The 22329-nt window shown below is 52.3% G+C and overlaps 1 protein-coding gene across 1 annotated transcript; it reads left to right on the forward strand.

The window, feature by feature from the left end:
* Positions 1–2593: 2593 nt before the first annotated feature.
* On the forward strand, positions 2594–16699 carry LOC132569876 (atrial natriuretic peptide receptor 2-like). The gene is made up of 7 exons (XM_060236307.1): positions 2594–2674; positions 7822–8407; positions 13392–13594; positions 13710–13823; positions 14772–14907; positions 16168–16262; positions 16517–16699. The coding sequence occupies exons 1-7, from the start codon at positions 2594–2596 to the stop codon at positions 16697–16699; spliced, it is 1398 nt and encodes a 465-aa protein (XP_060092290.1).
* The last annotated feature ends 5630 nt before the right edge of the window (positions 16700–22329 follow it).

Consider the following 22329-nt stretch of genomic DNA (forward strand, 5'->3'; position numbering starts at 1 on the left):
TCTCCAACAACAGAGGGACAGATGTTCAAGATGATGGAACTTGCAGAGATAGCCAAACTTAGAGATGTCTTAGACAAAAGATACTACATGGAAACCTATTATAGCAGGGGTGGCCAACGGCAGCTCTCCAGAGGTTTTTTGCCTACAACTCCCATTGGCCATGCTGGCTGGGGCTGATGGGAGTTGTAGGCAAAAGACATCTGGAGAGCTACCGTTAGCCACCTGTTTTATAGATTTCTTGTGTGAAAAGGAAAAAAGATGGACTGATGACTTATGGTTTTGAAGGTTAAAAGGCAAAGATAATACATTTATGCAGAAAGGTGATAAATGTCCCTTGGTCTGACAGCAGACAAAAGTTGTAATGAGTAAATGCATGGATTCCGGTAGTGGTGAAAATCAGACACCGTTCTTCTTTTAACTGTATCAATTATATTTTCCCCTTTTTTGTGCAGAGGTTAATCTGTTTTACTTGTGTTTCTTTTTTTCTTCCTTATCATCTGTATTTAAAACTTTCATAAAAGAATACATTTTAAAAGAACAGCATCTGTGCTTCCCTGCGGGTTCACCCAATCACAGAATTGGCAGGGGCCCCAGAGGCCATCTAGTCCAACCCCCTGCTCAGTGCAGGATCAGCCTGATCAAGTGTTTGTCCAGTCGCTGCTTCAAGACTGCCAGTGAGGGGGAGCTCACCACCTCCCTCAGTAGTTGATTCCACTGTAGAACAACCCCTACTATTAAAAAGTTCTTCCTCGTATCCAGCCAGTACCTTCCCACCCGTCGTTTACACCCCTTATGGCAATTCCTCTCCTCTGCTGCCAAGACGAACAGCTCCCTGCCCTCCTCTAAGTGACAGCCCTTCGAAGACTTCAAGAGAGCAATCATGTCCCCCCCCCCCACAGCTTCCTCTTCTCCAGACTGAACGTTCCCAGGTCCCTCCAGGCCCCTGACAATCCTCGTCGCTCTCCTCTGCACCAGCTCCATTCTGCCCACATCCTTTTTGAAGTGAGGCCTCCAGAACTGCACACAACACTCCAGGTGCAGCCAGACCAATGCAGTGTACAGCGGGACTATGACATCCGGGGCTCGCTTGCCCACTAGGCAAATTAGGCATTTGCCTAGGGGCCAGGAGGGGGGGGCGCCAAATTGGCTAATGCCTAATTTGCCGGGGGCCCCTGGCACACTGAGAGGAACAACGCTGGCCTCTCCTTACCCGTTTTGATGCGGGCGTCTCCTTAAAATGTTCTTGTATGAGAGCGCAGGACACAATGAGGCTTCGCTCACCCCTCCTGGAGAACGCTTTACGGAGACGCACACATTGAAGCTGTAAGGGGAGGCTGGCGTCACTCCTCAGCACGCTGGGGGGGGGGGAAGGTGGCCATCCCCCCCCCCACTCCGTGCTCACAGGAGCGTGCCAGCCTCCCCTTACCTGGGCCGTTTCGACCTGGGCATTTCAGTAAAGTGTTCTCTTAAGAATATGTGCAATGCAAAGAGGCTTTGCTCCTGATTGAACACTTGTTGCGTTGTTCTTTCTCTTAAGAGAACGCATTACAGAAATACAGAAGTGGCCTGGGTAAGGGGAGGTTGGCTCGCTCCTGTGAGTGCACCCGGGGGCTGGAACTGAAGCGTGGTGCTGCATTGCGGTACTGCAAATAAGACAACAAGGGAGGGAGGGGTGTGGGTGGGCAGAGGGGAGAGTCGGTGGGGCTTGGCGCTGCAGGGCGCTGCCCCAAAAAGGGCATCATGGTGTAACTTTGCCTGGACTTTATGGCATAATATCGTGCTGATTACATCTTGCATTTGGGATGTTCTTCCTCTGCTGAGACACCACATGATCACATAGCCTTTTTGTCACTGCGTCACACGACGGGGTTATGTTTAACTTACCCGTACCCCAAGATCTTCTTCACACACACCACTATCTATCTACTGTGTGCGTTGCTCATTTTTGTTAGCCACTTATCCTTGTTAAATTGCATCTTGTCCCCATCTGCGCACTTTCCCAGCATGTTCAGATCTCGTTGAATTCTATCTCTTAGAGCCAGTTTGGTGTAGTGGTTAAGTGTGCGGACTCTTATCTGGGAAACCGGATTTGATTCCCCACTCCTCCACTTGCACCTGCTGGAATGGCCTTGGGTCAGCCATAGCCCTGGCAGAGGTTGTCCTTGAAAGGGCAGCTGCTGTGAGAGCCCTCTCCAGCCCCACCCACCTCACAGGGTGTCTGTTGTGGGGGAGGAAGGTAAAGGAGATTATGAGCTGCTCTGAGACTCTTCGGAGTGGAGGGCGGGATATAAATCCAATATGTTCTTCTTCTTCTTCTTCTTCTGTTCTGGTACATTCGCTGCTCCTCCCAATTTGGTATCATCTGCCAGTTTAATGAGTAGCCGCTCCACACGCTCATCCAGATCACTGATAAAAGTAGCGAAAAGTATCGGGCCTCGACCCAAGCCCTGTGGAACCCCTCTGGACACCTCCCTCCATTCAGATGAAATGCCATGGACAACCACGCTTTGGGTGCGGTTCTCCAGCCAGTGCCTATCCACCTCAGTCTCCTAAAGTCCAATCCACAGTCCTCTTGCTTATCCATCAGAACACCATGGGGGAACCCTGTCAAAAGCTTTACTGGAATCCAGGCAATTCCTCCTCCACAGCAGACGAGAGGCATGTGGAGGAAACAGTGAGTAGAAGCACCATCAGTAACACCCTGGAAAAACAGGATAAAGCTAGATGGATGCTTAGCACATGATAAAAGACACAGAGATTTTTATCTTATCAAGAATTCAGCTTTACTGTTATCTTGTAAAGGGTTATTTAAGTACCCAGTTTGTTTGATTCTTGTCATTGACACTCATGACTCTCTCTGCCTTCCTTCTGGCAACTGTCCTTGTCCTCAAGAAGCCAGGTCAGGGGGCCTGTCCTAAAGGTGCTCTTGAGTCCAGCTCGGCTGCCCAGAGGCAGAAACCCCCCACCATCCTCCCTGTTTCACCAGCTGGTTCCTCAGAGGGGGGCCCAGGGGAGGGAGGCCGTGGGGGCAGCCCTTCTGGGGCTCTGAGTCTTTGGCCCTGCCTGTAAGATCTCCCGACACGGCCCTGCCTGCAGTGCTGCTGACTGTCCAGGGAGGCCTGTTCTGTGTCCCTCCATCCCTGTTGCCAGGATTCTCTCTGGCCCTGGCCTTCTCCCCCTCCATCACCATCTCACCACATCTTGTCCCATGCAGTCAGTCTGTGCTTGTTATTCCTGTTTGGTTCTTGGATCTGTTAACCACCTTCATTGTGCCATATGTCAGGGGTGGCCAACAGTAGCTCTCCAGATGTTTTTTGCCTACAACTCCCATCAGCCCCAGCCAGCATGGCCAATGGCTGGGGCTGATGGGAGTTGTAAGCAAAAGACATCTGGAGAGTTACCGTTGGCCACCCCTGACATATGTTAATGTAATGCTCACCTTCTATATGTATGGACTGATCATTTCCGTTTTAATGTATCTGAAGTCTGCATGCACACAAAAGCTTACACTTTGAATAAAACTCTGTTGGTCTTTAAGGTGCCACTGAACTCAAACTTTGTTTAGGAAAAGATCTCTCATCTCCTCAATCTTACCAACCCATTTCTTTAATAAAATAAATCTTTACATCTATTATGACAGACAGGTTAAATTTATATATCGCTATATAGATATCCAAGAAGGTTTATTAAGAGATGTCATATAGCTGATGGTGTAAGGAGATTGTTAAATATTATTGAACATGCCCAGAAATTTGAAATTGCCCTCATCTGAAATTGCGTCATTGATCCTATCTGTTGGTGCAGCGAATGAACTTCGATTGATTGGAATGAGTGGATCCTAAAATATCTCTTGACAGCAGTGGAGTTTGGAGAAAGTTCTGTAGAATTATAGATTCATTATATTCTGATTCAAAAGCTTTTGTGTATGTTAATAGGTGCACATTGGCATAATTTGATTGGACAAGATTTGCATTATCACTTGAGTCTATAACTAATGTAATCAGGCAGCATAAAGATATTAAAGGAGTTTGGATTGGACAACAACACAAAATAGGATTATATACAGATGACATAATTTTGTTTGTTATCAATGCAGAAACTACCTGGAACTAAAGCAAGGAGCAGAAGGACTTTTTGCCTTGGGTTCAGGCAGGTCCGTCGCTACGAGGGGGCTTGTGGGGGCACAGCCCCCCTGACTGCTAAGCAGGGCCCCCTGACTTGGGGCCCCTAACCAGCCTCCAGTGCCTCCGCTGCATCCTTCTCCATTCTGCATCCTTCTCCATTCTGCCGTCCTCATACACAGTTGCTTCTGCTTGCTTAGGGGTTGGATGAATTCTCTGACCCCTCAGCAAGCAGAAACAACAGGGCACTTTCAGCCCCCAGGACTGAAAGTTAAGCTCCCAGTTGCCTCTGCTTGCTTAGGGGCTGGAAGAAATCTCTGACCCCTCAGCAAGCAGAAACAACAGGCCACTTTCAGAGCCCAGTACTGAAAGTTGAACATATGAACATATGAAGTTGCCTTCTACTGAATCAGACCCTAGGTCCATCAGTCAGTATTGTCTACTCAGACTGGCAGCGGGCTCCAGGGTCTCAAGCAGAGGTTTTTCAGACCTATTTGCCTGGACCCTTTTAGCTGGAGATTCCGGGGATTGAACCTGGGACCTTCTGCTTACCAAGCAGATGTTCTACCACTGAGCCACTGTCCCTCCCCTATTAAGTTAAGCTCCGAGTTGCTTCTGCTTGCTCAGGGGTTGGAAGAATTCTCTGACCCCTCAGCAAGCAGAAACAAGGGGGCACTTTCAGCACCCAGGACTGAAAGTTAAGCTCCACGCTGGGCTGACTTTGGGCTAGAGGGCGCGTGCAAGAAGAGGCCGTTCTGGCCCTCAAGTGGGGCGGTGGGGGTAGGGGGTGGAGGGCTCCATTGCAGACAGGGCAGGGTAGGGTAGACTGGCGCACACAAGTGAAGGTCCCCGCTGCAGTCCGGGGCTGGGGATCAGTGGAGAAGTGATGTTCACCTGCAGGGGTTTTCTGGCCTGGTCTCGCTGGCCACCCGAGCGAGGGCAGCCTTGGCTCGCCCTCTGACAGGAAGAAATCGGAATTGGAGGCCTTGTAGCCCCAGAAGTGAGTTGCGACTTGGTGGTGCCTTCCACCCCGCCCCCTTGTCCCGCCGGGCTTGCCTAGCTGGATCATGCTACAGGTAAAGGCAGGAGACTGTGCGGCACATCTCTAAACCTCTGAGTGGATCCCCACCAGAGCTGCTGGAGGAGGGGTGGAAAGGAATCACCTTAGGGCAGCTGTGGGGAGCGGGGAGGCTGTAGGGCAGCGAGCTGTCAGCTTTCCTCCTCAGCGGTGGTAGGAGAGAAGGCCATGGAGGTTGGGGCCACTATGTGCCCCCTGAAAACAATCAGGGCCCCCCAATTCTTCAAATCCTGGCTACGGGGCTGGGTCCAGGGTCAGTGGCTACGGCTTTCTCTTTTCTAGGAGGACGGCCGACTCTGGGCAGGGTCTCCCCAGAAGCCTGTAGAACAGAAGAGGGGGGGGAGGCAGTGGAATGGTTACAAATTGTACTTTTACACCTGGGAGATCTTGCACATTTTGTGTGGATCCCTTTAGCGTGGCTGCAGCTTCCTGTGTTAGGAGGATGGCCATTCTCCACAGCATTTCCCAAGAAGCCTGGGGAACAGGAAGGGGGGGGGGGTTAAGGGCTTCAAAGGGTACTTTTCAACGTTTCCACCGAGGACAAAGAGAGGGGCTCCGGTGGGACAACCTGAAGCTCATATGAGAGAATATTTTGCATTAAGGGTTGCCTCCCTAGGAACTCCGCTGCCTCTTCACAACACAGGCACGCTGGGCATGGCTTTGTGCCACTAGCACCTGCCTGGCATCCTCGTGCCGGTGCAGCCGGAGAGAAGCAGCAGCCGGCAGAGGGCAGGCCCCTCCACTCCCTCATCACTTCTCTTGGAAGGACTGAGCTGCAGGGGCATCTCCTGTGTGGAGACTCAAATCGACCTTTCCCACCTTCACATCTGGGGCAGGGGGATTGTTCTGAATCTTTTTTTCCGGACTAATTGTACTGACGAGCAGGCTCCGAGTATCAGGAACCAGAAGAATGCCTGGATGGAGCTGTCCGGTCCGAAGGTCCAGATTCCAGAAAGGCAGACCAGGCAGCTTCAGTGGTTGACCAAGGAAGGCGGGGAATGTTGAGGAAGCAGCGATGGGTGGGCCAATAAATAGGGGCGCCAGCGCTGGGTTTGGAAAATACTGGGAAACTGGTGGATGGAAACTGGGCAGGGTGGGGTTTCGCCATGGAGGAACCTCAGCAGGGTATAATGCCATAGAGCAGGGGTGGCCGACGGTAGCTCTCCAGATGTTTTTTGCCTACAACTCCCATCAGCCTCAGCTATTGGTCATGGTGGCTGGGGCTGATGGGAGTTGTAGGCAAAAAAACATCTGGAGAGCTACCACTGGCCACCCCTGCCATAGAGCCCATCTTTCAGAACAGCCACTTTCTCCAGAACAGATCGCTGTCTGTAGACCAGTTATAATTCTGGGCACTCACCCCCCCCCCCCTTAAGGCTGGCAACCCTTCTAATAGAGCTCCAGGCAGGTGGTTTGGGCACTGGTTTGGGCACTGATCAGAGGTCTGGAAGAGAACCTCCTTCAGGCAGGAGAGTTAGGGGGGACTCGGAGACGGGAAGGCAGATCTCTGCTGCAGTGGCTGGATAGCGCCTTTCCTCCTGCTTCCGCCAATTCCCCAATGGGTGGCTCTTCCCCGAGAAGCGGGGTCCAGTCCCTGGCTGTTGTAAGCCTTCTGCAAGGGGGTGGAGCAGGTCTGCGGGTGCAGAGGAAGGGATGCGTGGGGGGAGATTCAGAACTGGCAGGGGGACAGAGGCTGGGATTTTTTGGGGTCCCATTGTGCATCACTTTAATACTTACCAACCCTGAACTTCCTTTGCCACACTTTCACCTGCTCACCCAGTTTGTGGAGTCCTCTGGTGTGATCGAGGCTTGGGTGGGTTTCTGTTCAGACTCAGGTTTTCTCCCCCAGTGCAGTGGGGGAGGCACGACTTTGTCTTGGTGAGGAAATGCTGCCCCATGGCACCTGCTCCCCCTCCTCCTCAAGGTGGGGCTTTGGGAAGAGGGGTTGAGATCCAGGCTCCAATTCAAATGTGGTTGTGGAAGGCGACTTGAGGATAAACTGGAGGGGGCTTGACGCCAGTTTCCTAACCCGGGAGGGGGGGATTCATCTAGATCAGGGGTGGCCAATGGTAGCTCTCCAGATGTTTTTTGCCTACAACTCCCACTGGCCATGCTGGCTGGGGCTGATGGGAGTTGTAGGCAAAAAACATCTGGAGAGCTACCACTGGCCACCCCTGATCTAGAAGAGCTGGATCACCGCCTGGCGCGGAGCTGCCCATGATTGTGGTGTGGGGCTGTTTCTTTGGGGCAATCAGGGGGGCTCAGGAGGGCCCACCGGCAATCCCTGGCAGCCCACCGGGAGAAGCGGGCAGCATTCAGCTCTAGTTCCCGCCTGGTTCCTCCCACCTGCGGCCAGGAGAGGTGTGCGCGGGAGGGCGCAGAGGGGCGGCCCCCCCGACTTCCCCCCGCCCCCGAGGAGGCCTCTGGAGGGAGGGAGGGCCGTGCAGGGGCGCCTTTTCCGAGGGAGCGCAGCGCGGCCGCCCCACAGACGGGCTCTCCCTGCCTTCTGCTGCCGCCCAGAGCTCCTCGCCCGCCCCGTCCATGGCGGCGCCACCGCCGCTCCTGCTGCTGCTGCTGCTGCCAGCCCTGCTGGGGGTGCCCTCCGCCGCCTCCTCCGCCCAGGCCAGCGCCGCCCCGTCGGGGGAGGTGAGGCTGGGGGTGCTGCTGCCGGGGCGCAGCCTGCGCTACCCCTGGGCCTGGCCTCGCGTGGCCCCCGCCCTGAGCCTGGCCCAGCTGCGCCCCCCAGGCCTCGCCCTCCGCACCGCCTTCGCCTCCACCGAGGACCCGGATGGCGACTGCGACCCCGAAGTCGCCGTGTGGGAGGCCGCGGAGCTGAAGTGCTCCCACGACCCGGACGTGCTGCTCGGGGCGGGCTGCGACCACCCAGGCTACCCACTGGTGCGCTTCGCCCAGCACTGGCAGCTGCCGCTCCTTCGAGCCGGGGCCTATGCAGGAAACAGCGCAGATCTCGGCAGCACGGTGGTGTACGCCGGTCCCCTGGGGCCCGCCCTCCCCGCCGTCGTGCACCGGCTGCTTCAGCGCTTCAACTGGACCTCCCGCACCGCCCTTGTGTACGCTGAGGGGCAAGATGACTGGCAATACCATTCCCCCTCCTTCATGCGATTTGGAGCGGACGTCTGGACCGCCTACTCCAACCGATATGGGCAGCTCGAGGAGACGGTGCGGTTCATCCAGGAAAATGGGCGAGGTGAGCCAGCCCACCCCCTCCGCCCGCCCATCCGGAGCCGCCTCTCCCGCCCTGGGAGCGGCCCCTGCCCCCCGCCCTCTGGGGCACCGATCCAGGGCTTTGTTTCTGCGGGGAAACGCGGCTGAACGGAGTTCCTGGACCTTTGGGGGAAACAAGATTCTTATTTTTTTTACATGTCCAAATGTCGCGGCCAGTTTGGTGTAGTAGTTGAGCCTGCCCACTCTTATCTGGGAGAACCGGGTTTGATCCCCACTCTTCCACTGGCACCTGCTGGAATGGCCTTGGGTCAGCCATAGCTCTGGCAGAGGTTGTCCTTGAAAGGGCAGCTGCTGTGAGAGCCCTCTCAGCCCCACCCACCTCACAGGGTGTCTGTTGTGGGGGAGGAAGGTAAAGGAGATTGTGAGCCACTCTGAGACTCTGATTCAGGAGATGTCCTTGAAAGGGCAGCTGCTGTGAGAGCCCTCTCAGCCCCACCCACCTCACAGGGTGTCTGTTGTGGGGGAGGGAGATAAAGGAGATTGTGAGCCACTCTGAGACTCTGCTTCAGGAGATGTCCTTGAAAGGGCAGCTGCTGTGAGAGCCCTCTCAGCCCCACCCACCTCCCAAGGTGCCTGTTGTGGAGGGGGGAGGGAGATTGTGGCTGCTCTGAGATTGAGAGAAAAGGGCAGGATATAAATCCAATGTCATCTTCATTTCCCTCTGGAGACTTCTGGCACCTCTTTTTCGGAGGGGGGACCCTGACAGTCCCTCCCCCAATCTTCGAGAGAGGAGGGAAGGCCGTGGGTGAGGAAGGCATGTTGTGGAGGGCGAGAAGGCAGTGGGCCTAGAAATGCACATCGAACAGAAGGGGGCAGTCAGTGTCTTCAGGGAAGGGAGCCCCTCTCCCAGGCCTCCCTCCAGCCTTAGCTCCCTCCTCCCACACTTAAGAAATAGCTGGTGTACTTCTTGCAGTGGCTGTAGGAGACCAGCTCTGCCTGATGCGGGGGCCGGATGAGAGCCAGTTTGGTGTGGTGGTGAAGTGTGCGGACTCATATCTGGGAGAACCCGGTTTGATTTCCCACTCTGACTCCATGCAACTGCTGGAGTGACCTTGGGTCAGTCATCACTCTCTCAGAGCTGTTCTGCTGAAGAGCAGTTTCTGTCAGAGCTCTCTCGGCCCCACCCACCTCACACAGGGGATATCTGTTATGGGGAGAGAAAGGGAAGGGAGGTTGTAAGCAGCTCGGAGACTTCTTTGGGTAATGGAGGGTGGGGTCAAAACCCAATATCATCATCTTCTTCTTCCAAAGCAGGGCAGGTGGGTGCCCCAGTTTCCTCCCCCCTCCTGACCCATAAACTGGAATCCCCCAGGGGAGGGGAGGGGTGGTTGGGGGGGCAAGAGAGGGGTCACCTCCGCAGGCTGCTCTGGGGCTTCCATCCAAGCCACTCTGAATGGAGCCCGGTCGCTGACATAGATCATTATGTTATGTTCAGAATATGGTCATAGTAGCTCATTATACTTAGGTTCTTAGGGGAGGGCCTGAACCTCCGCAGGGAGCTGATTCCACCAGGTCGGGGCCAGGGCCGAAAAAGCCCTGGCCGTGGTCGAGGCGAGGTGAACGTCCTTTGGGCCAGGGATAGTCAGAAGATGTGGAGAGGCCGATCGTAATGACCTCCGGGACTCATATGGGAAGAGGCAGTCCCTTAGGTATGCCGTCCCAGGCTGCGCAAGGCTTTAAAGGTCAGTACTAGTACCTTGAAGCGGACCTGGTACTCGATTGGTAGCCAGTGCAGACTGCGCAGCATCGGCTGACCGCTCGCCCGTACAGGCAATTCAGTCAGCAATCGTGCGGCTGCATTCTGCACCAACTGGAGTTTCCGGGTCAGTCTCAAGGGCAAGCCTGCGTAGAGTGAGTTACAGTAGTCCAACCCAGAAGTGACCATTGCATGGATCACTGTAGCGAAGTCCCGAGGAACCAGGAAAGGCGCTAGTTGTTTGGCCTGCCGAAGATGGTAAAACAAAAATATCAAAAATATTGTGCAAGACACACACTCTTGAATAGTTTATACAAAATTAAGTTCTATTGTGTCATATAACGAACAGCCTACAAAAGTAGGCATACATTCATACGATCAGAAATTAAAGCCAAACAAGAGTCTCAAATACAGTGTTTCAGGGAGGACCCCTCCCAGTCTCTTAATTTTCCAAATAGAGTACTAAGACTCAATAATAAAGTTCCACAGGAGTCCCTCCGTTGCTTGTTGGCTTCTGAAGGAAAAATTCTGGCCTTCACCCAAACTCCGGCTTTGATTGCGTTCCGCTGCTCCTGCAGCTTCCTTGTAACTGAAAATTCCAGCCAAGTTCTCTCTCAAACGCCCATTTCAGTATCTTCCTTCACAACCAGACTCCTCACCTTCTGAGGTGGCACAAGGGATGTGCCATCCAGGGTGGGTCCTGAACCAACACACGGCTCGTGTTGGATCGAAAGCCCTTTTTTGTGAGCAACATCACAGACCTAAGACTTCTTTTTGTTTTGTTTTAAGGCAAGAGGTCCATTCTGGAGTTTCCCTTGCCAAGTTTAGTTTTCTGCTGAGATGAGAGAAAAGGGGATTTGGTAAAGGTTGACAAAAAACCCGACTAATTATAAAGAACTTTTCAAGAGAAGAAAACAGGAAGGGTTTTCCTTTCTCTTGTAATTTCTGGATGTGGATCTCCAAATGAGATCGGTGGGCGATAAATTCAAGCCAGACCAAGAAAAGGTCTCCAAGTACATTTGAGCTGCATCAATGAACGTTCATCCCAGGACGGGTCTCCCATGCTGCATATTTAGCCTAGAATGGACATAATTTTTACTCATAAATCCACAGAGGTTCATTGCCTCTGAACGTATTCCAGAATTTTCTCTGTTATTTTCCCCATTTTTTTTAGACCTGGTAAACAGCTATTTTGTGATTTTGCTGCAACTGTTGTGTGGACTTGCCCAGTGCTCTGGAGGCTTCTTGCCTCAAGCTGATTCTTGGCTTCATGAGGTTTTTCTTGCTCACCTAATGGTAGCTCACTGGGGGGTTTTTGTAGAAATAATTATGGGGAAACATTAAAAAACAATTGCAGTGGCCTTAGGGAATAATTCAAGTCCCTCCCCCTTTTAGGGAACAACTTGATTTTATTTACTTTATTGATACCACCTCTTTACCCCCAGTGAGAACCTCCAGCATCTGACCTGTTTCTTCCGTCACCCATTTTATGTCTCACAAGAACCCCGTGAGGGAGGCTAGGCTGAGAGTGTGGGACTGGGCCAAGGTCTCTCAACGAGCTTCTGTGCTGTGGGGGGAGCGGGTTTGAACCTTGGATTCCCAGAACCTTCTCAAGGAATCCAACCTTTTTATTAAAGGCGGAGCTTGGTAGAATGCGTACACAAATTCTAAAGCTATAGAAGGATCCATATTTTAATGAATTTTTGTACCACTGAAGCACCATGAAATATGTGGTTTTTGTGATGAAGTTCATTGACAAGAGTGTGTTATGTGTTCAGAATTTGGACTGGGATGGAGTCCAGGTGAAATAAGAACTCCAAAAGGGCACCCACTTTTTTATACCATGGCAGTGCTATGAAATGCTGGATCCATGATTTTGATGGTTTTGTTCACGGCAAGCTGTGATACAACCGAGGTACTCTGTTGTTTCAGTAGCCCTGTACATCTCTGTTGTATAAATGTGTGTCCAGCCCATTGTACAGGCATACATCCATTTCTTAAGGAAGATTTGGGGAACTAGTACAGAATAAACCTAGAGTTTGTACCACACGTTCAGCTATGGATCCGTTAAGTGTAACACAAGACTTACTCAGCACACTTACAAAGAACAATCAGGTACACTCTGTATTAGGATTGTAAGTGTGTCCGGGGTGACTTGTGGGCAGGACTTGTGTAAAATAGTATGAATTCATGAAGATCCATCCTCTGAATCCATGTTTTTTCACCATGATGCTGACCACAGAACTGGATACGTGTTTTTCTTTGTGCAGTTTGTGGACATCAGTGGATTCTGTACACTTTTTGTGTGTGTTGTGGGGTCTGATGTAAAAATCAAGAAGAAACGTCAAGATTTCTACCTTGACTCCATTTTTTTGGCCCAATGGTGGTGTCAGGAAGTGTTGGATCTTTATTATCTCATGTTCAGTCTATAGACTTTGAGATATAGACCTTTGCAGTGAATTTCAGTAGAGTCAGGGGCCCCACCATGCCCCCCCCTCCGCAGCACCCTCACAGTCCCACCACCCACACCCTTCTGCCCCCTCACTGAGGGCGTGTGCCGCATAGGGGGGTGGGGAGGGTGTGCGTGGAAGCCATGTGACAGCCAGGCAACGTTCTGAGCCCACGGAGGCTGCACGCCATCCAGCTACTGTCGCTCCGCGGAGGCAGAGGTGGAGTGACAGCGGGCGGACAGTGTGTGGGCCTCTGCAGTGCTCAGAGTCTTGCTGGGGCCCGTGGAGGTTGGAAGGGTGCAGGCGACAGGACAGAGAGGGTGCCGCAGAGGAGGTTGGCAGGGTAAGGGGATGGCGAGTGGCTCTCCTCCCAGGTGATATCAATCATGGGGGGGGGGCCCAATTCAGTCCCCTCCACTCACCCTAGGCAAGTGCCTAATTTGCCTACAGGTGGGTCACCACTGAGTGGAGTCCACGTAAAAGTGATGAGAATCCATCCACCGTGGCGCCATGAATTGCTCGGTCCATGAGCTTTAAAGTGCAGTCTGGGAAAATGTCCTCCTTGATTGACACGGGTGAGGAGGACACTGGTGGGCACCTGGCTGCCAGCACTGGGGAGGGGGGACTGCAACACAATGCTCATGTGACAAGGAGCCAAAGAGCCAGATAATGCAGAGCATCCTACGTCAAGCCTTGTGCTTCATGCATAGCTGGGGGGCACATTGCCCCTCACTGCCTGCCCTCTGCTCCTTGCTTGCGTCTGACACACACTCCTCTGGGTGGGGGTGGTTTCTCCTTAGTGGTCTACATTTCTGGGCCCCTGAAGATGTTGCAGAAGATCATGCACCAGGCACAGGCTCAGAACATGACCAGCGGTGACTACGTCTTCATCTACATGGACATTTGGGGGGAAAGTCTGAGAGCAGAGGGGCATCATAAGGCCATGAAGCCCTGGCAGAGCAAGGAGAGCCAAAATACAGGAGTCCTCCGAGAGGCCTTCCAGGTAAGTCCAGGACTCTGCTGCAGGGAGGGAAGGAAGGAAAGAAGAAAAGAAAGGGAGACTTGGGAGCTGAGTCCCAGCCAGTTGGAGCTCCCTTGACCTTTTCCTCTAATTGCAGACGGTGCTGGTGGTCACTCCCCATGAGCCCCAAACCCCTCAATACCGGCGTTTCCAGAGCCAGCTGGTCCAGCATGCCCAGAGGGACTTTGGTGTGGCTGCGAAAGACTCCATGGTAAATCTACACACCCCTGCTTGCATGCCTTCTTCTGCACTCTTATTATGGGATGGAGTGAAGAGCCCTTTATGAGAAGTGAGGTGAGACCGATCAGCCAGCCTTCCGGGGCCACAAACACTTTCCCCCTTGGCCTTGTGAATCTCCTGTTGTGTGGAAGAAACGACCCAGGAGAATCCCCAGGGTTGGGGTTGAGGAAGGTAGCTACGGCTTGGCTTTGCAGGTGGGTCACCAGGGTTGGCTTGATAGATGGAGGTCAGAATTTGCCCTTGGTCATGCAGGATGTTTGCAGTGGTCGCCTTGGCAGTTCTCTCTTCTGGGCAACCCCTGTGGCTTCCTCCCACCTGGCTTTCTCAGTCACTGTCCTGAGTGCCTTCTCAGTTGTGCTCCCTGTGCTGGGTGGTTCAGCCTCGGGGCTGTCCACTTCGCCCTCCCCGTTTCCTCGCGTTCACTGCCCACACCCAGCATGGACACAAGTGTTCTACCTTCCTTGTGTGCTTTAAGGCTTGCCTCTTGTCAGCCAGGTCTGGACTGCTCTCCCCTCCTTCATATGTCACCTAAGCGGATGTTGTGGTTCCTCCAGGCGTCTCCTCCATGGAATAGTTGAAGAGGGGTGAATCCCAGGCCTTGTATCTCTGGTGGGCTGCCAGTTCTAAGCTTGCTTGAGGCATGGTGGTCACCAAACCCACACAGACCCTTGATTCCCAGCTTTAGACTCCTGCCCCAGCAAAAGTGTAGCTGCTGCTCTGGAGCCATTCAGGGTCCCTCTGGCTCCCAGATATTTGAGCTTAGACCATCAGGGGCCACCACATGTCACTTCACATGACTCCAATAGCAGAGTTCTGTCTAGATTGTCCTTCAGGTCCAAGGCAGTGGCTGCCAGTGAGGCTGCAGGGAACAAGATTGTTCCATTCCATTTCTCTCCCTCTCTCTGTCCCCCTGTGGCAGGGGACGCTGGTGGCCGGCTGCTTCCACGACGTGCTGCTGCTGTATCTCAAGGCCCTGAACGAGACGCTGCAGGAAGGTGGAACCAAGCGGAACACCAGCCGCATCCTGGAGAAGATGAGGGGCCAGAAATTCCAGGGTATTGGAGGCTTGGCTTAGGGGAAAGAGTGGCCGGGGGTTGGGGGACGGGGAGGTTGCCAGGAATTTGGGACTGGGGTTGGGGGGAGGCAGCAAGTGGATGCCCTGGGCTGAGACAGATCAGGCCAGGAGGGGGTGGGAATGTGGGAGGGGGCTGGCTTTAGAGAGGAGCTGCCCCAGAGCCCGTCCAAGAGGTTAACTCAGCCATGGGTCACGAATGACAATGGATGCTGGGATCCTCAAAGAAGAAGAGTTGTTTCATGCCCCGCCCTTCACTACCCGGAGGAGCCTCGGAGGGGCTTTCAATCACCTTCCCTTCCTCTTCACACAACAGGCACCCTGTGAGGTAGGTGGCCGGGGCCAAAACTAGGCAGGAGCTGTGGGGGCAGCGCCCTCTCCCAAATCTGCCAGACACGCCCACTCCTGATCCCTTGACCCCCCCTCTCCTCTTGTTTATGCTCCTTTAATTAAATTAGCGCCCCCTGGAGTCCCCTCCAGAAAAAAATCCTAGATACGGGCCTGTGGCTGAGAGAGCTCTGAGGGAACTATGGCTGGCCCTGGGTCACCCAGCTGGCTTCATGTGGGAGAGGACTAGAGAATCGAACCCGGTTCTCCAGATTAGAGTCCACTGCTCTTAACCACTACACCAGGGGTAGGGAACGTTGGCTCTCCAGATGCTTTTTGCCTACAACTCCCATCAGCCCCAGTCATTGGCCATGCTGGCTGGGGCTGATGGGAGTTGTAGGCAAAAAAAAAATCTGGAAAGCCAATGTTCCCTACCCCTGCACTATAATAATATAATAATAATATTTTATTTTTATCCCGCCCTCCCCACCTCGGCAGGCTCAGGGCGGCTGACAACATTTCATAAAAACATACAATAATAATCAAAACAGGTAAATTTAACAATATAAAACATTGAACTTAACAGTTTTAAAAACCAGTCAATACAATTGATACAGTTAATAACTTCATCTGCCAGTACTGATGGAAATTGACGCTAGTTCTGCTAGTACCAGCAGTCCGGTATAGATCTTTAAACCGCATTTGGCGGATCCTTGATTTACGGTCCTCTCTAGCAGTCCGAATGTGCAAGTCTAAAAAGGGAGGTCTTGCAGGCCCTGCGGAACTGGTCAAGGTTCCGCAGGGCCCGCACCTCCTCAGGGAGTTGGTTCCAAAGGGAGGCGGCTGCTATTGAGAAGGCCCGTGCTCTGGTCTTTTGATATCTAATCTGCCTCTCCCTCCCTGCCCCCCCTTCCAGGTGTCACTGGGACAGTGAGCCTCAATAGAGACAATGACCGAGAGATGGATTTTGACCTGTGGGCCATGAGGGACGTGGAGAGCGGAGAATTCCAGGTGTGTGTATGGGGGGGGGAGGTGTCTGCCACAATAGGTGGGGGAGAGTCCCCAAGCAGCCCCACTGGGTCTCCGAATGGGCTGGTATGCCCCAAAAGCTACTAGAGAGACCTGAGTGGGAGTAGGGGACCTGGAGGTGGTGGGAGGTGGAACGCCAGGGCCTCCATTGGGAGGGGGTTCTGGGAAGCTGTAACAGACATGGAGGAAGGTGCCCCCTGGGTCTGTGGTCTGAATCCAGCCCCTCCTTCCCACAGGTGGTGGGTCATTTTGTGGGATCAGAGAAGCGGATCAACTGGCTGGGGCCCATCCACTGGAAGAAGGGGAGCCCTCCTCTCGACAACCCGTCCTGTGTCTTCAAGATGGATGACCCCTCCTGTGGTAAGAGTGGGCGTGTCCAAGGGTTAGAGGGACTTCATCTCACTGTCCTGCCACAGTAGCCGTTCCTAAACCCTTTCATCCCCTCTGCCACCCCCAGTGGTGATAAGTCTGCCAGGCAGGACAGCTCAGAGTAGGAATGTTCAAACGCCTGCCATTTTGCCTCACGCTCTGCTTTCTGGTTGGGAGCACAGAGCTGGTTCTTCACCAAACGCTTTGGTGATTCACAAGCCGCCGACATCTTTTTATTGGGTAAGTTTGTGCATATCCATACAGTACGGTTGGCATTATTCCACATCTGTGTGTTCTCACATATCTGAATGGGAGTTCTGGTTTCCTCCTCTCACATAGACCCGCCATCACTGCTCACTGCATGGCAGCCGATCCTAAAAACAGACAGCAAATTGTTCAGCCTGATAGTAATGATGGTTTATTTCTTACCATTTGGTGCTCATTTTATTGCTGGTTATCATTGGAGGTTTTCACACATGCACATTTTTGCTCAGCCTTCTGGGATTCTAGTTGTCTCTCCATGTCATCTAATCATCTGAAGGAGCCTCACTTTCCCCTCCTGCACAGAGGCAAAAGACGCTGGAAAGAGAGAAGGAAGTGAAACCGAAGCCTCACAGCTTGTGCCTTCTCTCCATCCCCACCGCTGAGTTGCTTTTGGGTGGTTTCTGATAGAGTGCTCAGCCAGTTGGGCACATTTGTCTTCAGAACAGGACACTGAGCCAATCCAGATTGGAAAGTGAAGCCTGAGTAACTTACAGTGCTTTGTGATGGGCATTCATGATGCCATCCCCAGTGTGCCCTTCCACCCACACTCTGCAGCCTGAAGTGGGGGTTCCGATCAGAGAGGACGGTCCTCTCCCCCCCCCCCGAAGTAGGGATGTTCTAACACTTCTCAGTTCATCTCATGATCTGCTTGCTGATTGGAGGAGGGAACTGGTGGATTGCCAATCAGTTTGGCCATACCAGAGAATCTCAGGCCTCTGTCCCAGGTAAGTTTTTGCATATGCAAACGATATAATGCAGTCGGCAGAATTTTGCACATCCCAGTGGGAGTCCTGTCTCCACCCAAGATACTTCTTATCTCTCCTCCCTGCTCAGCAGTGAGTCATAAAAATAAACGTTGAGAAAATGAATTGGTTGAACAATGATTATAAATTATTGTAATGGTTTTAATGTTTGGTCATAATCTCATTGAGAACTGGAGGGCATAGTGCACAGAGCTCAAACTGGCACAGGTTGTGTGGTTGTGACCTCTTGTGAAGCCAAGTTGTGTGGGCAACTCCATCGGTGACCCCAGGAGCACCATCCCAGATCCCCTTGGGGATTCATGTTCCCATCAAGTCTCCTCTCGGGGCCAGCTGTGGGCATGCCTCAGCAGAAGTGACGCTCTCCTGCCCGGCTCCAGATGCGAGACATCCTGTGGCCTGGTTTAGCAGGGTCTGTATCGACCCACCCGGAATGGATGCTGCCCCTCCAGTAGCTTACAGGTGAGGAAGGGGCTTGGGAAACTCCTCCACAAAAACAGAAGCCTTGTGCCTGCACACTGGGGGGGGGGGATTCACAAGGGGGCTGGTTGGAGTCAGTGTGGGAAGGGACTGCCCTCTCTGGGTGGGTCCTGGGCAGCTGGATGTCCTCAATGGGTCCTCCTTTATTTGGGGATCACTCCTTTTCTAGAGGGACAAGGCTGCATGACCATGACTCTCCCCTCCCCCTCCAGCCAAGCACTCGGAGAACTTCAGTGGAGACTCCAGTTCCTGCGACTAGCTCATCGATGACCTTGTGGAGGTGAAGGATTGTGAGGAAGGACCAGGGAGAGGTGTGTGTGTGTAGAGCTGGTGGGCATTGTGAGGTCAAAGAGGGAGGGGCAGTTGCTAAAGACAGCTGAGAGACCCCCCACTGAAAGCCCAAGGGGGATTCCTTCTCTCTCTACCACTGATGTCCTCCCTCCAGAGCTCATAAGCTCTTTCATAGCTAGAGGGAGAGGTCAGCCTTGCTGGGCACCAGGCCTGTAACCTCTCAGGGGTCTTTTCTCAGCCACCCCTGTGAATTTAACAGAGGTGGGCTTGCTCTCCAGTGGGCTAGCACATCTCCTTCCATGCTCCCAGGGGCTTCCTCAGCAGCCTCTTCCATTCCCTTCACAGCATCATTGGGTACCATGACAGCCTCAAGACTTCTGACTCTTGGTGAACAGCGGCTGGGCACTCAAGATCTCCAGTGGTGGGCTGGTCAGTTTCCAGCAGAGCAGGAAAAGTGAGTGAAACCAGGCTTTTTCCACGCACCACTCCACAATTTCAGTAGCTTTCCCATTGGCAAGGCCTTCCTTCCTCCCCATCCCCAGAAAAAGGAGAGCCCCCGTGACAGCACTCAGCCTTGCTATTCCTGAGCCCATTTGAAGTGGTCCTCTGTGTGCTGCACTTTTGCAGGATCCCCTTCTGACCTTTCTCTCTTTCTCCATCCCTTGCTTTCTCCTCCTTGCCCCTCCGAAGAAGCTGCCACCTTACAGAGGCAAGAAGCGGAAGAGTAGTTTTGGGATCATCTCAAGAGAAACAGACAGCTGTGTGCAGCAGTGCCTTTCCTGTGGAGGGCAGTGACCTCAGCCGCAAGGAGGAAGAAGGAAGAGCTCCATTGGCTTGGAAGAAGCCAAAATCTGCCTTGTTGTAGCTGCATTTTTGAGTCCCCACCTGGTTCCTCTCTTCTCATTCCCCCCATGCCAGGCATTTCAAGACTGAGGGTGCTGGAAGCAGACCTTTGGCTCTTGTGGCATCTCCAGGAGGGGGTGGAACCTCCAGTGGACAAGGGACCTCTCTCTCAGTCACTTGGGCTGTGGGCTGCTTTGGGGAGCACCTTGTTCCTCACGTCAGGAGGTTTCTCGGCATCGTGTGAACCTGCCCTTGCCAAAGGCCCCTTCACCCAGCAGCCCAAAAGCTGCATTTCCAGAGGCAGTGGAGGAGGGCGCATGCCCAGGGGATATGGATCTCCATGCCTGTGAGGGGAAGTCACCTCTTCTCCAGCAATAGAGGACTGAGTGGTCGAGATGATGGAACTTGCAGAGATGGCCAAACTTACATCTTTGACAAAAGAGAAGACTTCATTTTATACCTTTATGGATTTCTTGTGTGAAGAGCAAAAAAGATGAACTGATGACTTATGGTTTTGAAGGTTAAAAGGCAAATACATTTCTGCAGAAAGGTGATAAATGTCCCTTGGTCTGATACCAGGCAAAAGGTGTAATGAGGAAATGTATGGTTTTTGGTAACTGAGATCATCCGATATCATTCCTTCTTTTTAATTGTGGTATCTGAATTACAATTTTCCCTCTTTTTTGCTGGGGTTAATCTGTTTACTTTTGCTTCTTTGTTCTTCCTCCCTTATTATCTGTATTTAAAACTCTCATAAAATGTTTTTTAAAAACAGCACCTGTGCTTCCCTGCAGGTTCACACAATCACAGAATTGGCAGGGCCCTAGAGGCCATTTAGTCCAACCCCCTGCTCAGTGCAGGATCAGCCTGGAGCATCCCAGACAGGTGTTTGTCCAGCTGCTGCTTCAAGACTGCCATGAGGGGGAGCTCACCACCTCTGTTGCTGGTGAGGGGTTGCTAATTCCTCTGTTGAACTGGAGAAAAGGTTTTTCCTAATATCCAGCTGGTACCTGCCCACCCTTAGTTTTAACCCAGTGTTGTGAGTCCTCTCCTCTGCTGCCAACAGGAACAGCTCCCTGCCCTCCTCTAAGTGACAGCCCTTCAAATGCTTCAAGAGAGCTATCATGTCCCCCCTCAGCCTCCTCTGCTCTAGACTGAACTCTAGACCTCCAGGGCCTTGGTCTCCAGACCCCTGATCATCTTCCTCGCTCTCCTTTGCACCTGCTGCATTCTGTCCACATTCTTTTGAAGTGAGGCCTCCAGAACTGCACACAACAGGGCTTTTTTTGAGCAGGAACACAACGGAACGCAGTTCTGGCTGGCTCAGCATCAGGCGGAGTGGCCTGATATGCAAGTGAGCTCCTGATAGGCCTTCAATACAATGAGCCCTGTGCAAAACAATGGTGATGTCACTGGGTGTGGCCTGATATGCAAATGCGTCCCTGCTGGACTTTTTCTGCAAAAGAAAGCCCTGGCACACGATACTCCAGGCGCATCTGACCAATGCCGTGTATAGGGGGACTATGATGTCTTGTAATTTAGATGTTCTGCCTGTGTTGATACACCACAAGATGGCATTAGCCTTTTTTCTCACTGTATCACACTGGCTGCTCATCTTTAACTTTCTGTCCACCCAAGATCTTGTTCACACGTTTTGTAGGGGGAAAAGCGGTGGAGCTCATCCAGGGCTTGTTATGCAGCTGTACCTACTATTCAATGGACAAGGTGGGAAGGAGGAGGTGGAATTGACAGAAACGTCCAGGAGCTGTGCTCCTGCGAGCTCCCACTGAATCCGAGGTCTGCCAGTGCCCATCCAGTGTGCGGGTTGCTCATTTTTGTTACCCACATGTAAAACTCAGCGCTTATCCTTGTTGAGCTGCATCTTATTCACATCTGCCCACTTTTCCAGTGTGTTCTGATCTCGTTGAATTCTATCTCGGTTTTTGCTAAATCTTGTAAAACCTGCAAATGGCTCTTCGATGGGAAAGTAATAGAACAGGTTAGGCATTTCAAATGCCTAGGTCTCCACTGTAGCTTCAACATGGCTTGGTCATGTCATTGCAAATCTGTCATTAACTTAGCGGCCATTAGTGCATCAGCCATTTCTTGGTTTTGCTTTAATAGAGGCAACCAGTTTGTCTCAGCAGCTTTGAAAATCTGTAAGGCAGAAGTGATCCCAGAGTTACTGTGTGGTATTCCAACATGGATTAGTGCAGGGGTGTAGAACTCAAGAGAGCCGGATCTGCCATAAATGAGATCTTGTCGGGCTGAGCCCTGTGTGCCTATTTAAGATTTGGTAGCAGAGATATAAACTTTTTAAAGGACACAGACAAACACAACTCAAGATGTTTTTTAAAAAAACAACAACCTTAAAACATGCTTAAAACATTAGCACTTGTTGATCTTAGAGGTGCTTTCTTTGTATCTCTCCCATGGGATCCAGGGAACTGGGCAAAGGAAGCTCTGGCTCTTTCCCTCCCTCCCCAGGGGACCAGGAGGGGGAGGAACTTCAACGAATGGAGCAAATCAAGGTTTTGCTCTGTAGCTCCTGTGCGATTAAGCAAGCCTTGCAAAGCAAGCTGAGATGCAGAAGGAAGCCAGAGAGAGGGAGAAGGAAGCAGATAAGAGCCAGTTGCTCGGGGGCCTGATAGGAGCCCTCTGCGGACCTGATTCAGCCCCCAGGACGCATGTTTGATACTCCTGGATTAGTGCCTTTGAAAGAGTTCAATCCAAATTTATAAAGAAAATCATGAATTTACCACACTGTGTCCCATATGCCACTTTTTGTCTAGAACAGTCCTCAACATGTTAGAAACTAGGATGGCTTATATCTATCAAATATTGGCTATGTGTGCACTATTCCACTGGCTGTGGGAGCTATTTATACCAGATGCTGTCTGAATCCTCATCGTCCAAATGGATTGCCTGCATGGAGAAGAAGATACCCACCTTAGGTTTGTCTGTGGATTCTCTCTACCTGCTCCCTCTTACAAATGCATATTATCTAATTAAACATAGAATTTTAGATATTGAATTGCAAA

Source organism: Heteronotia binoei, chromosome 4 (genome assembly GCF_032191835.1).
Source record: "Heteronotia binoei isolate CCM8104 ecotype False Entrance Well chromosome 4, APGP_CSIRO_Hbin_v1, whole genome shotgun sequence".
Classification (NCBI taxonomy): Eukaryota; Metazoa; Chordata; class Lepidosauria; order Squamata; family Gekkonidae; genus Heteronotia; species Heteronotia binoei.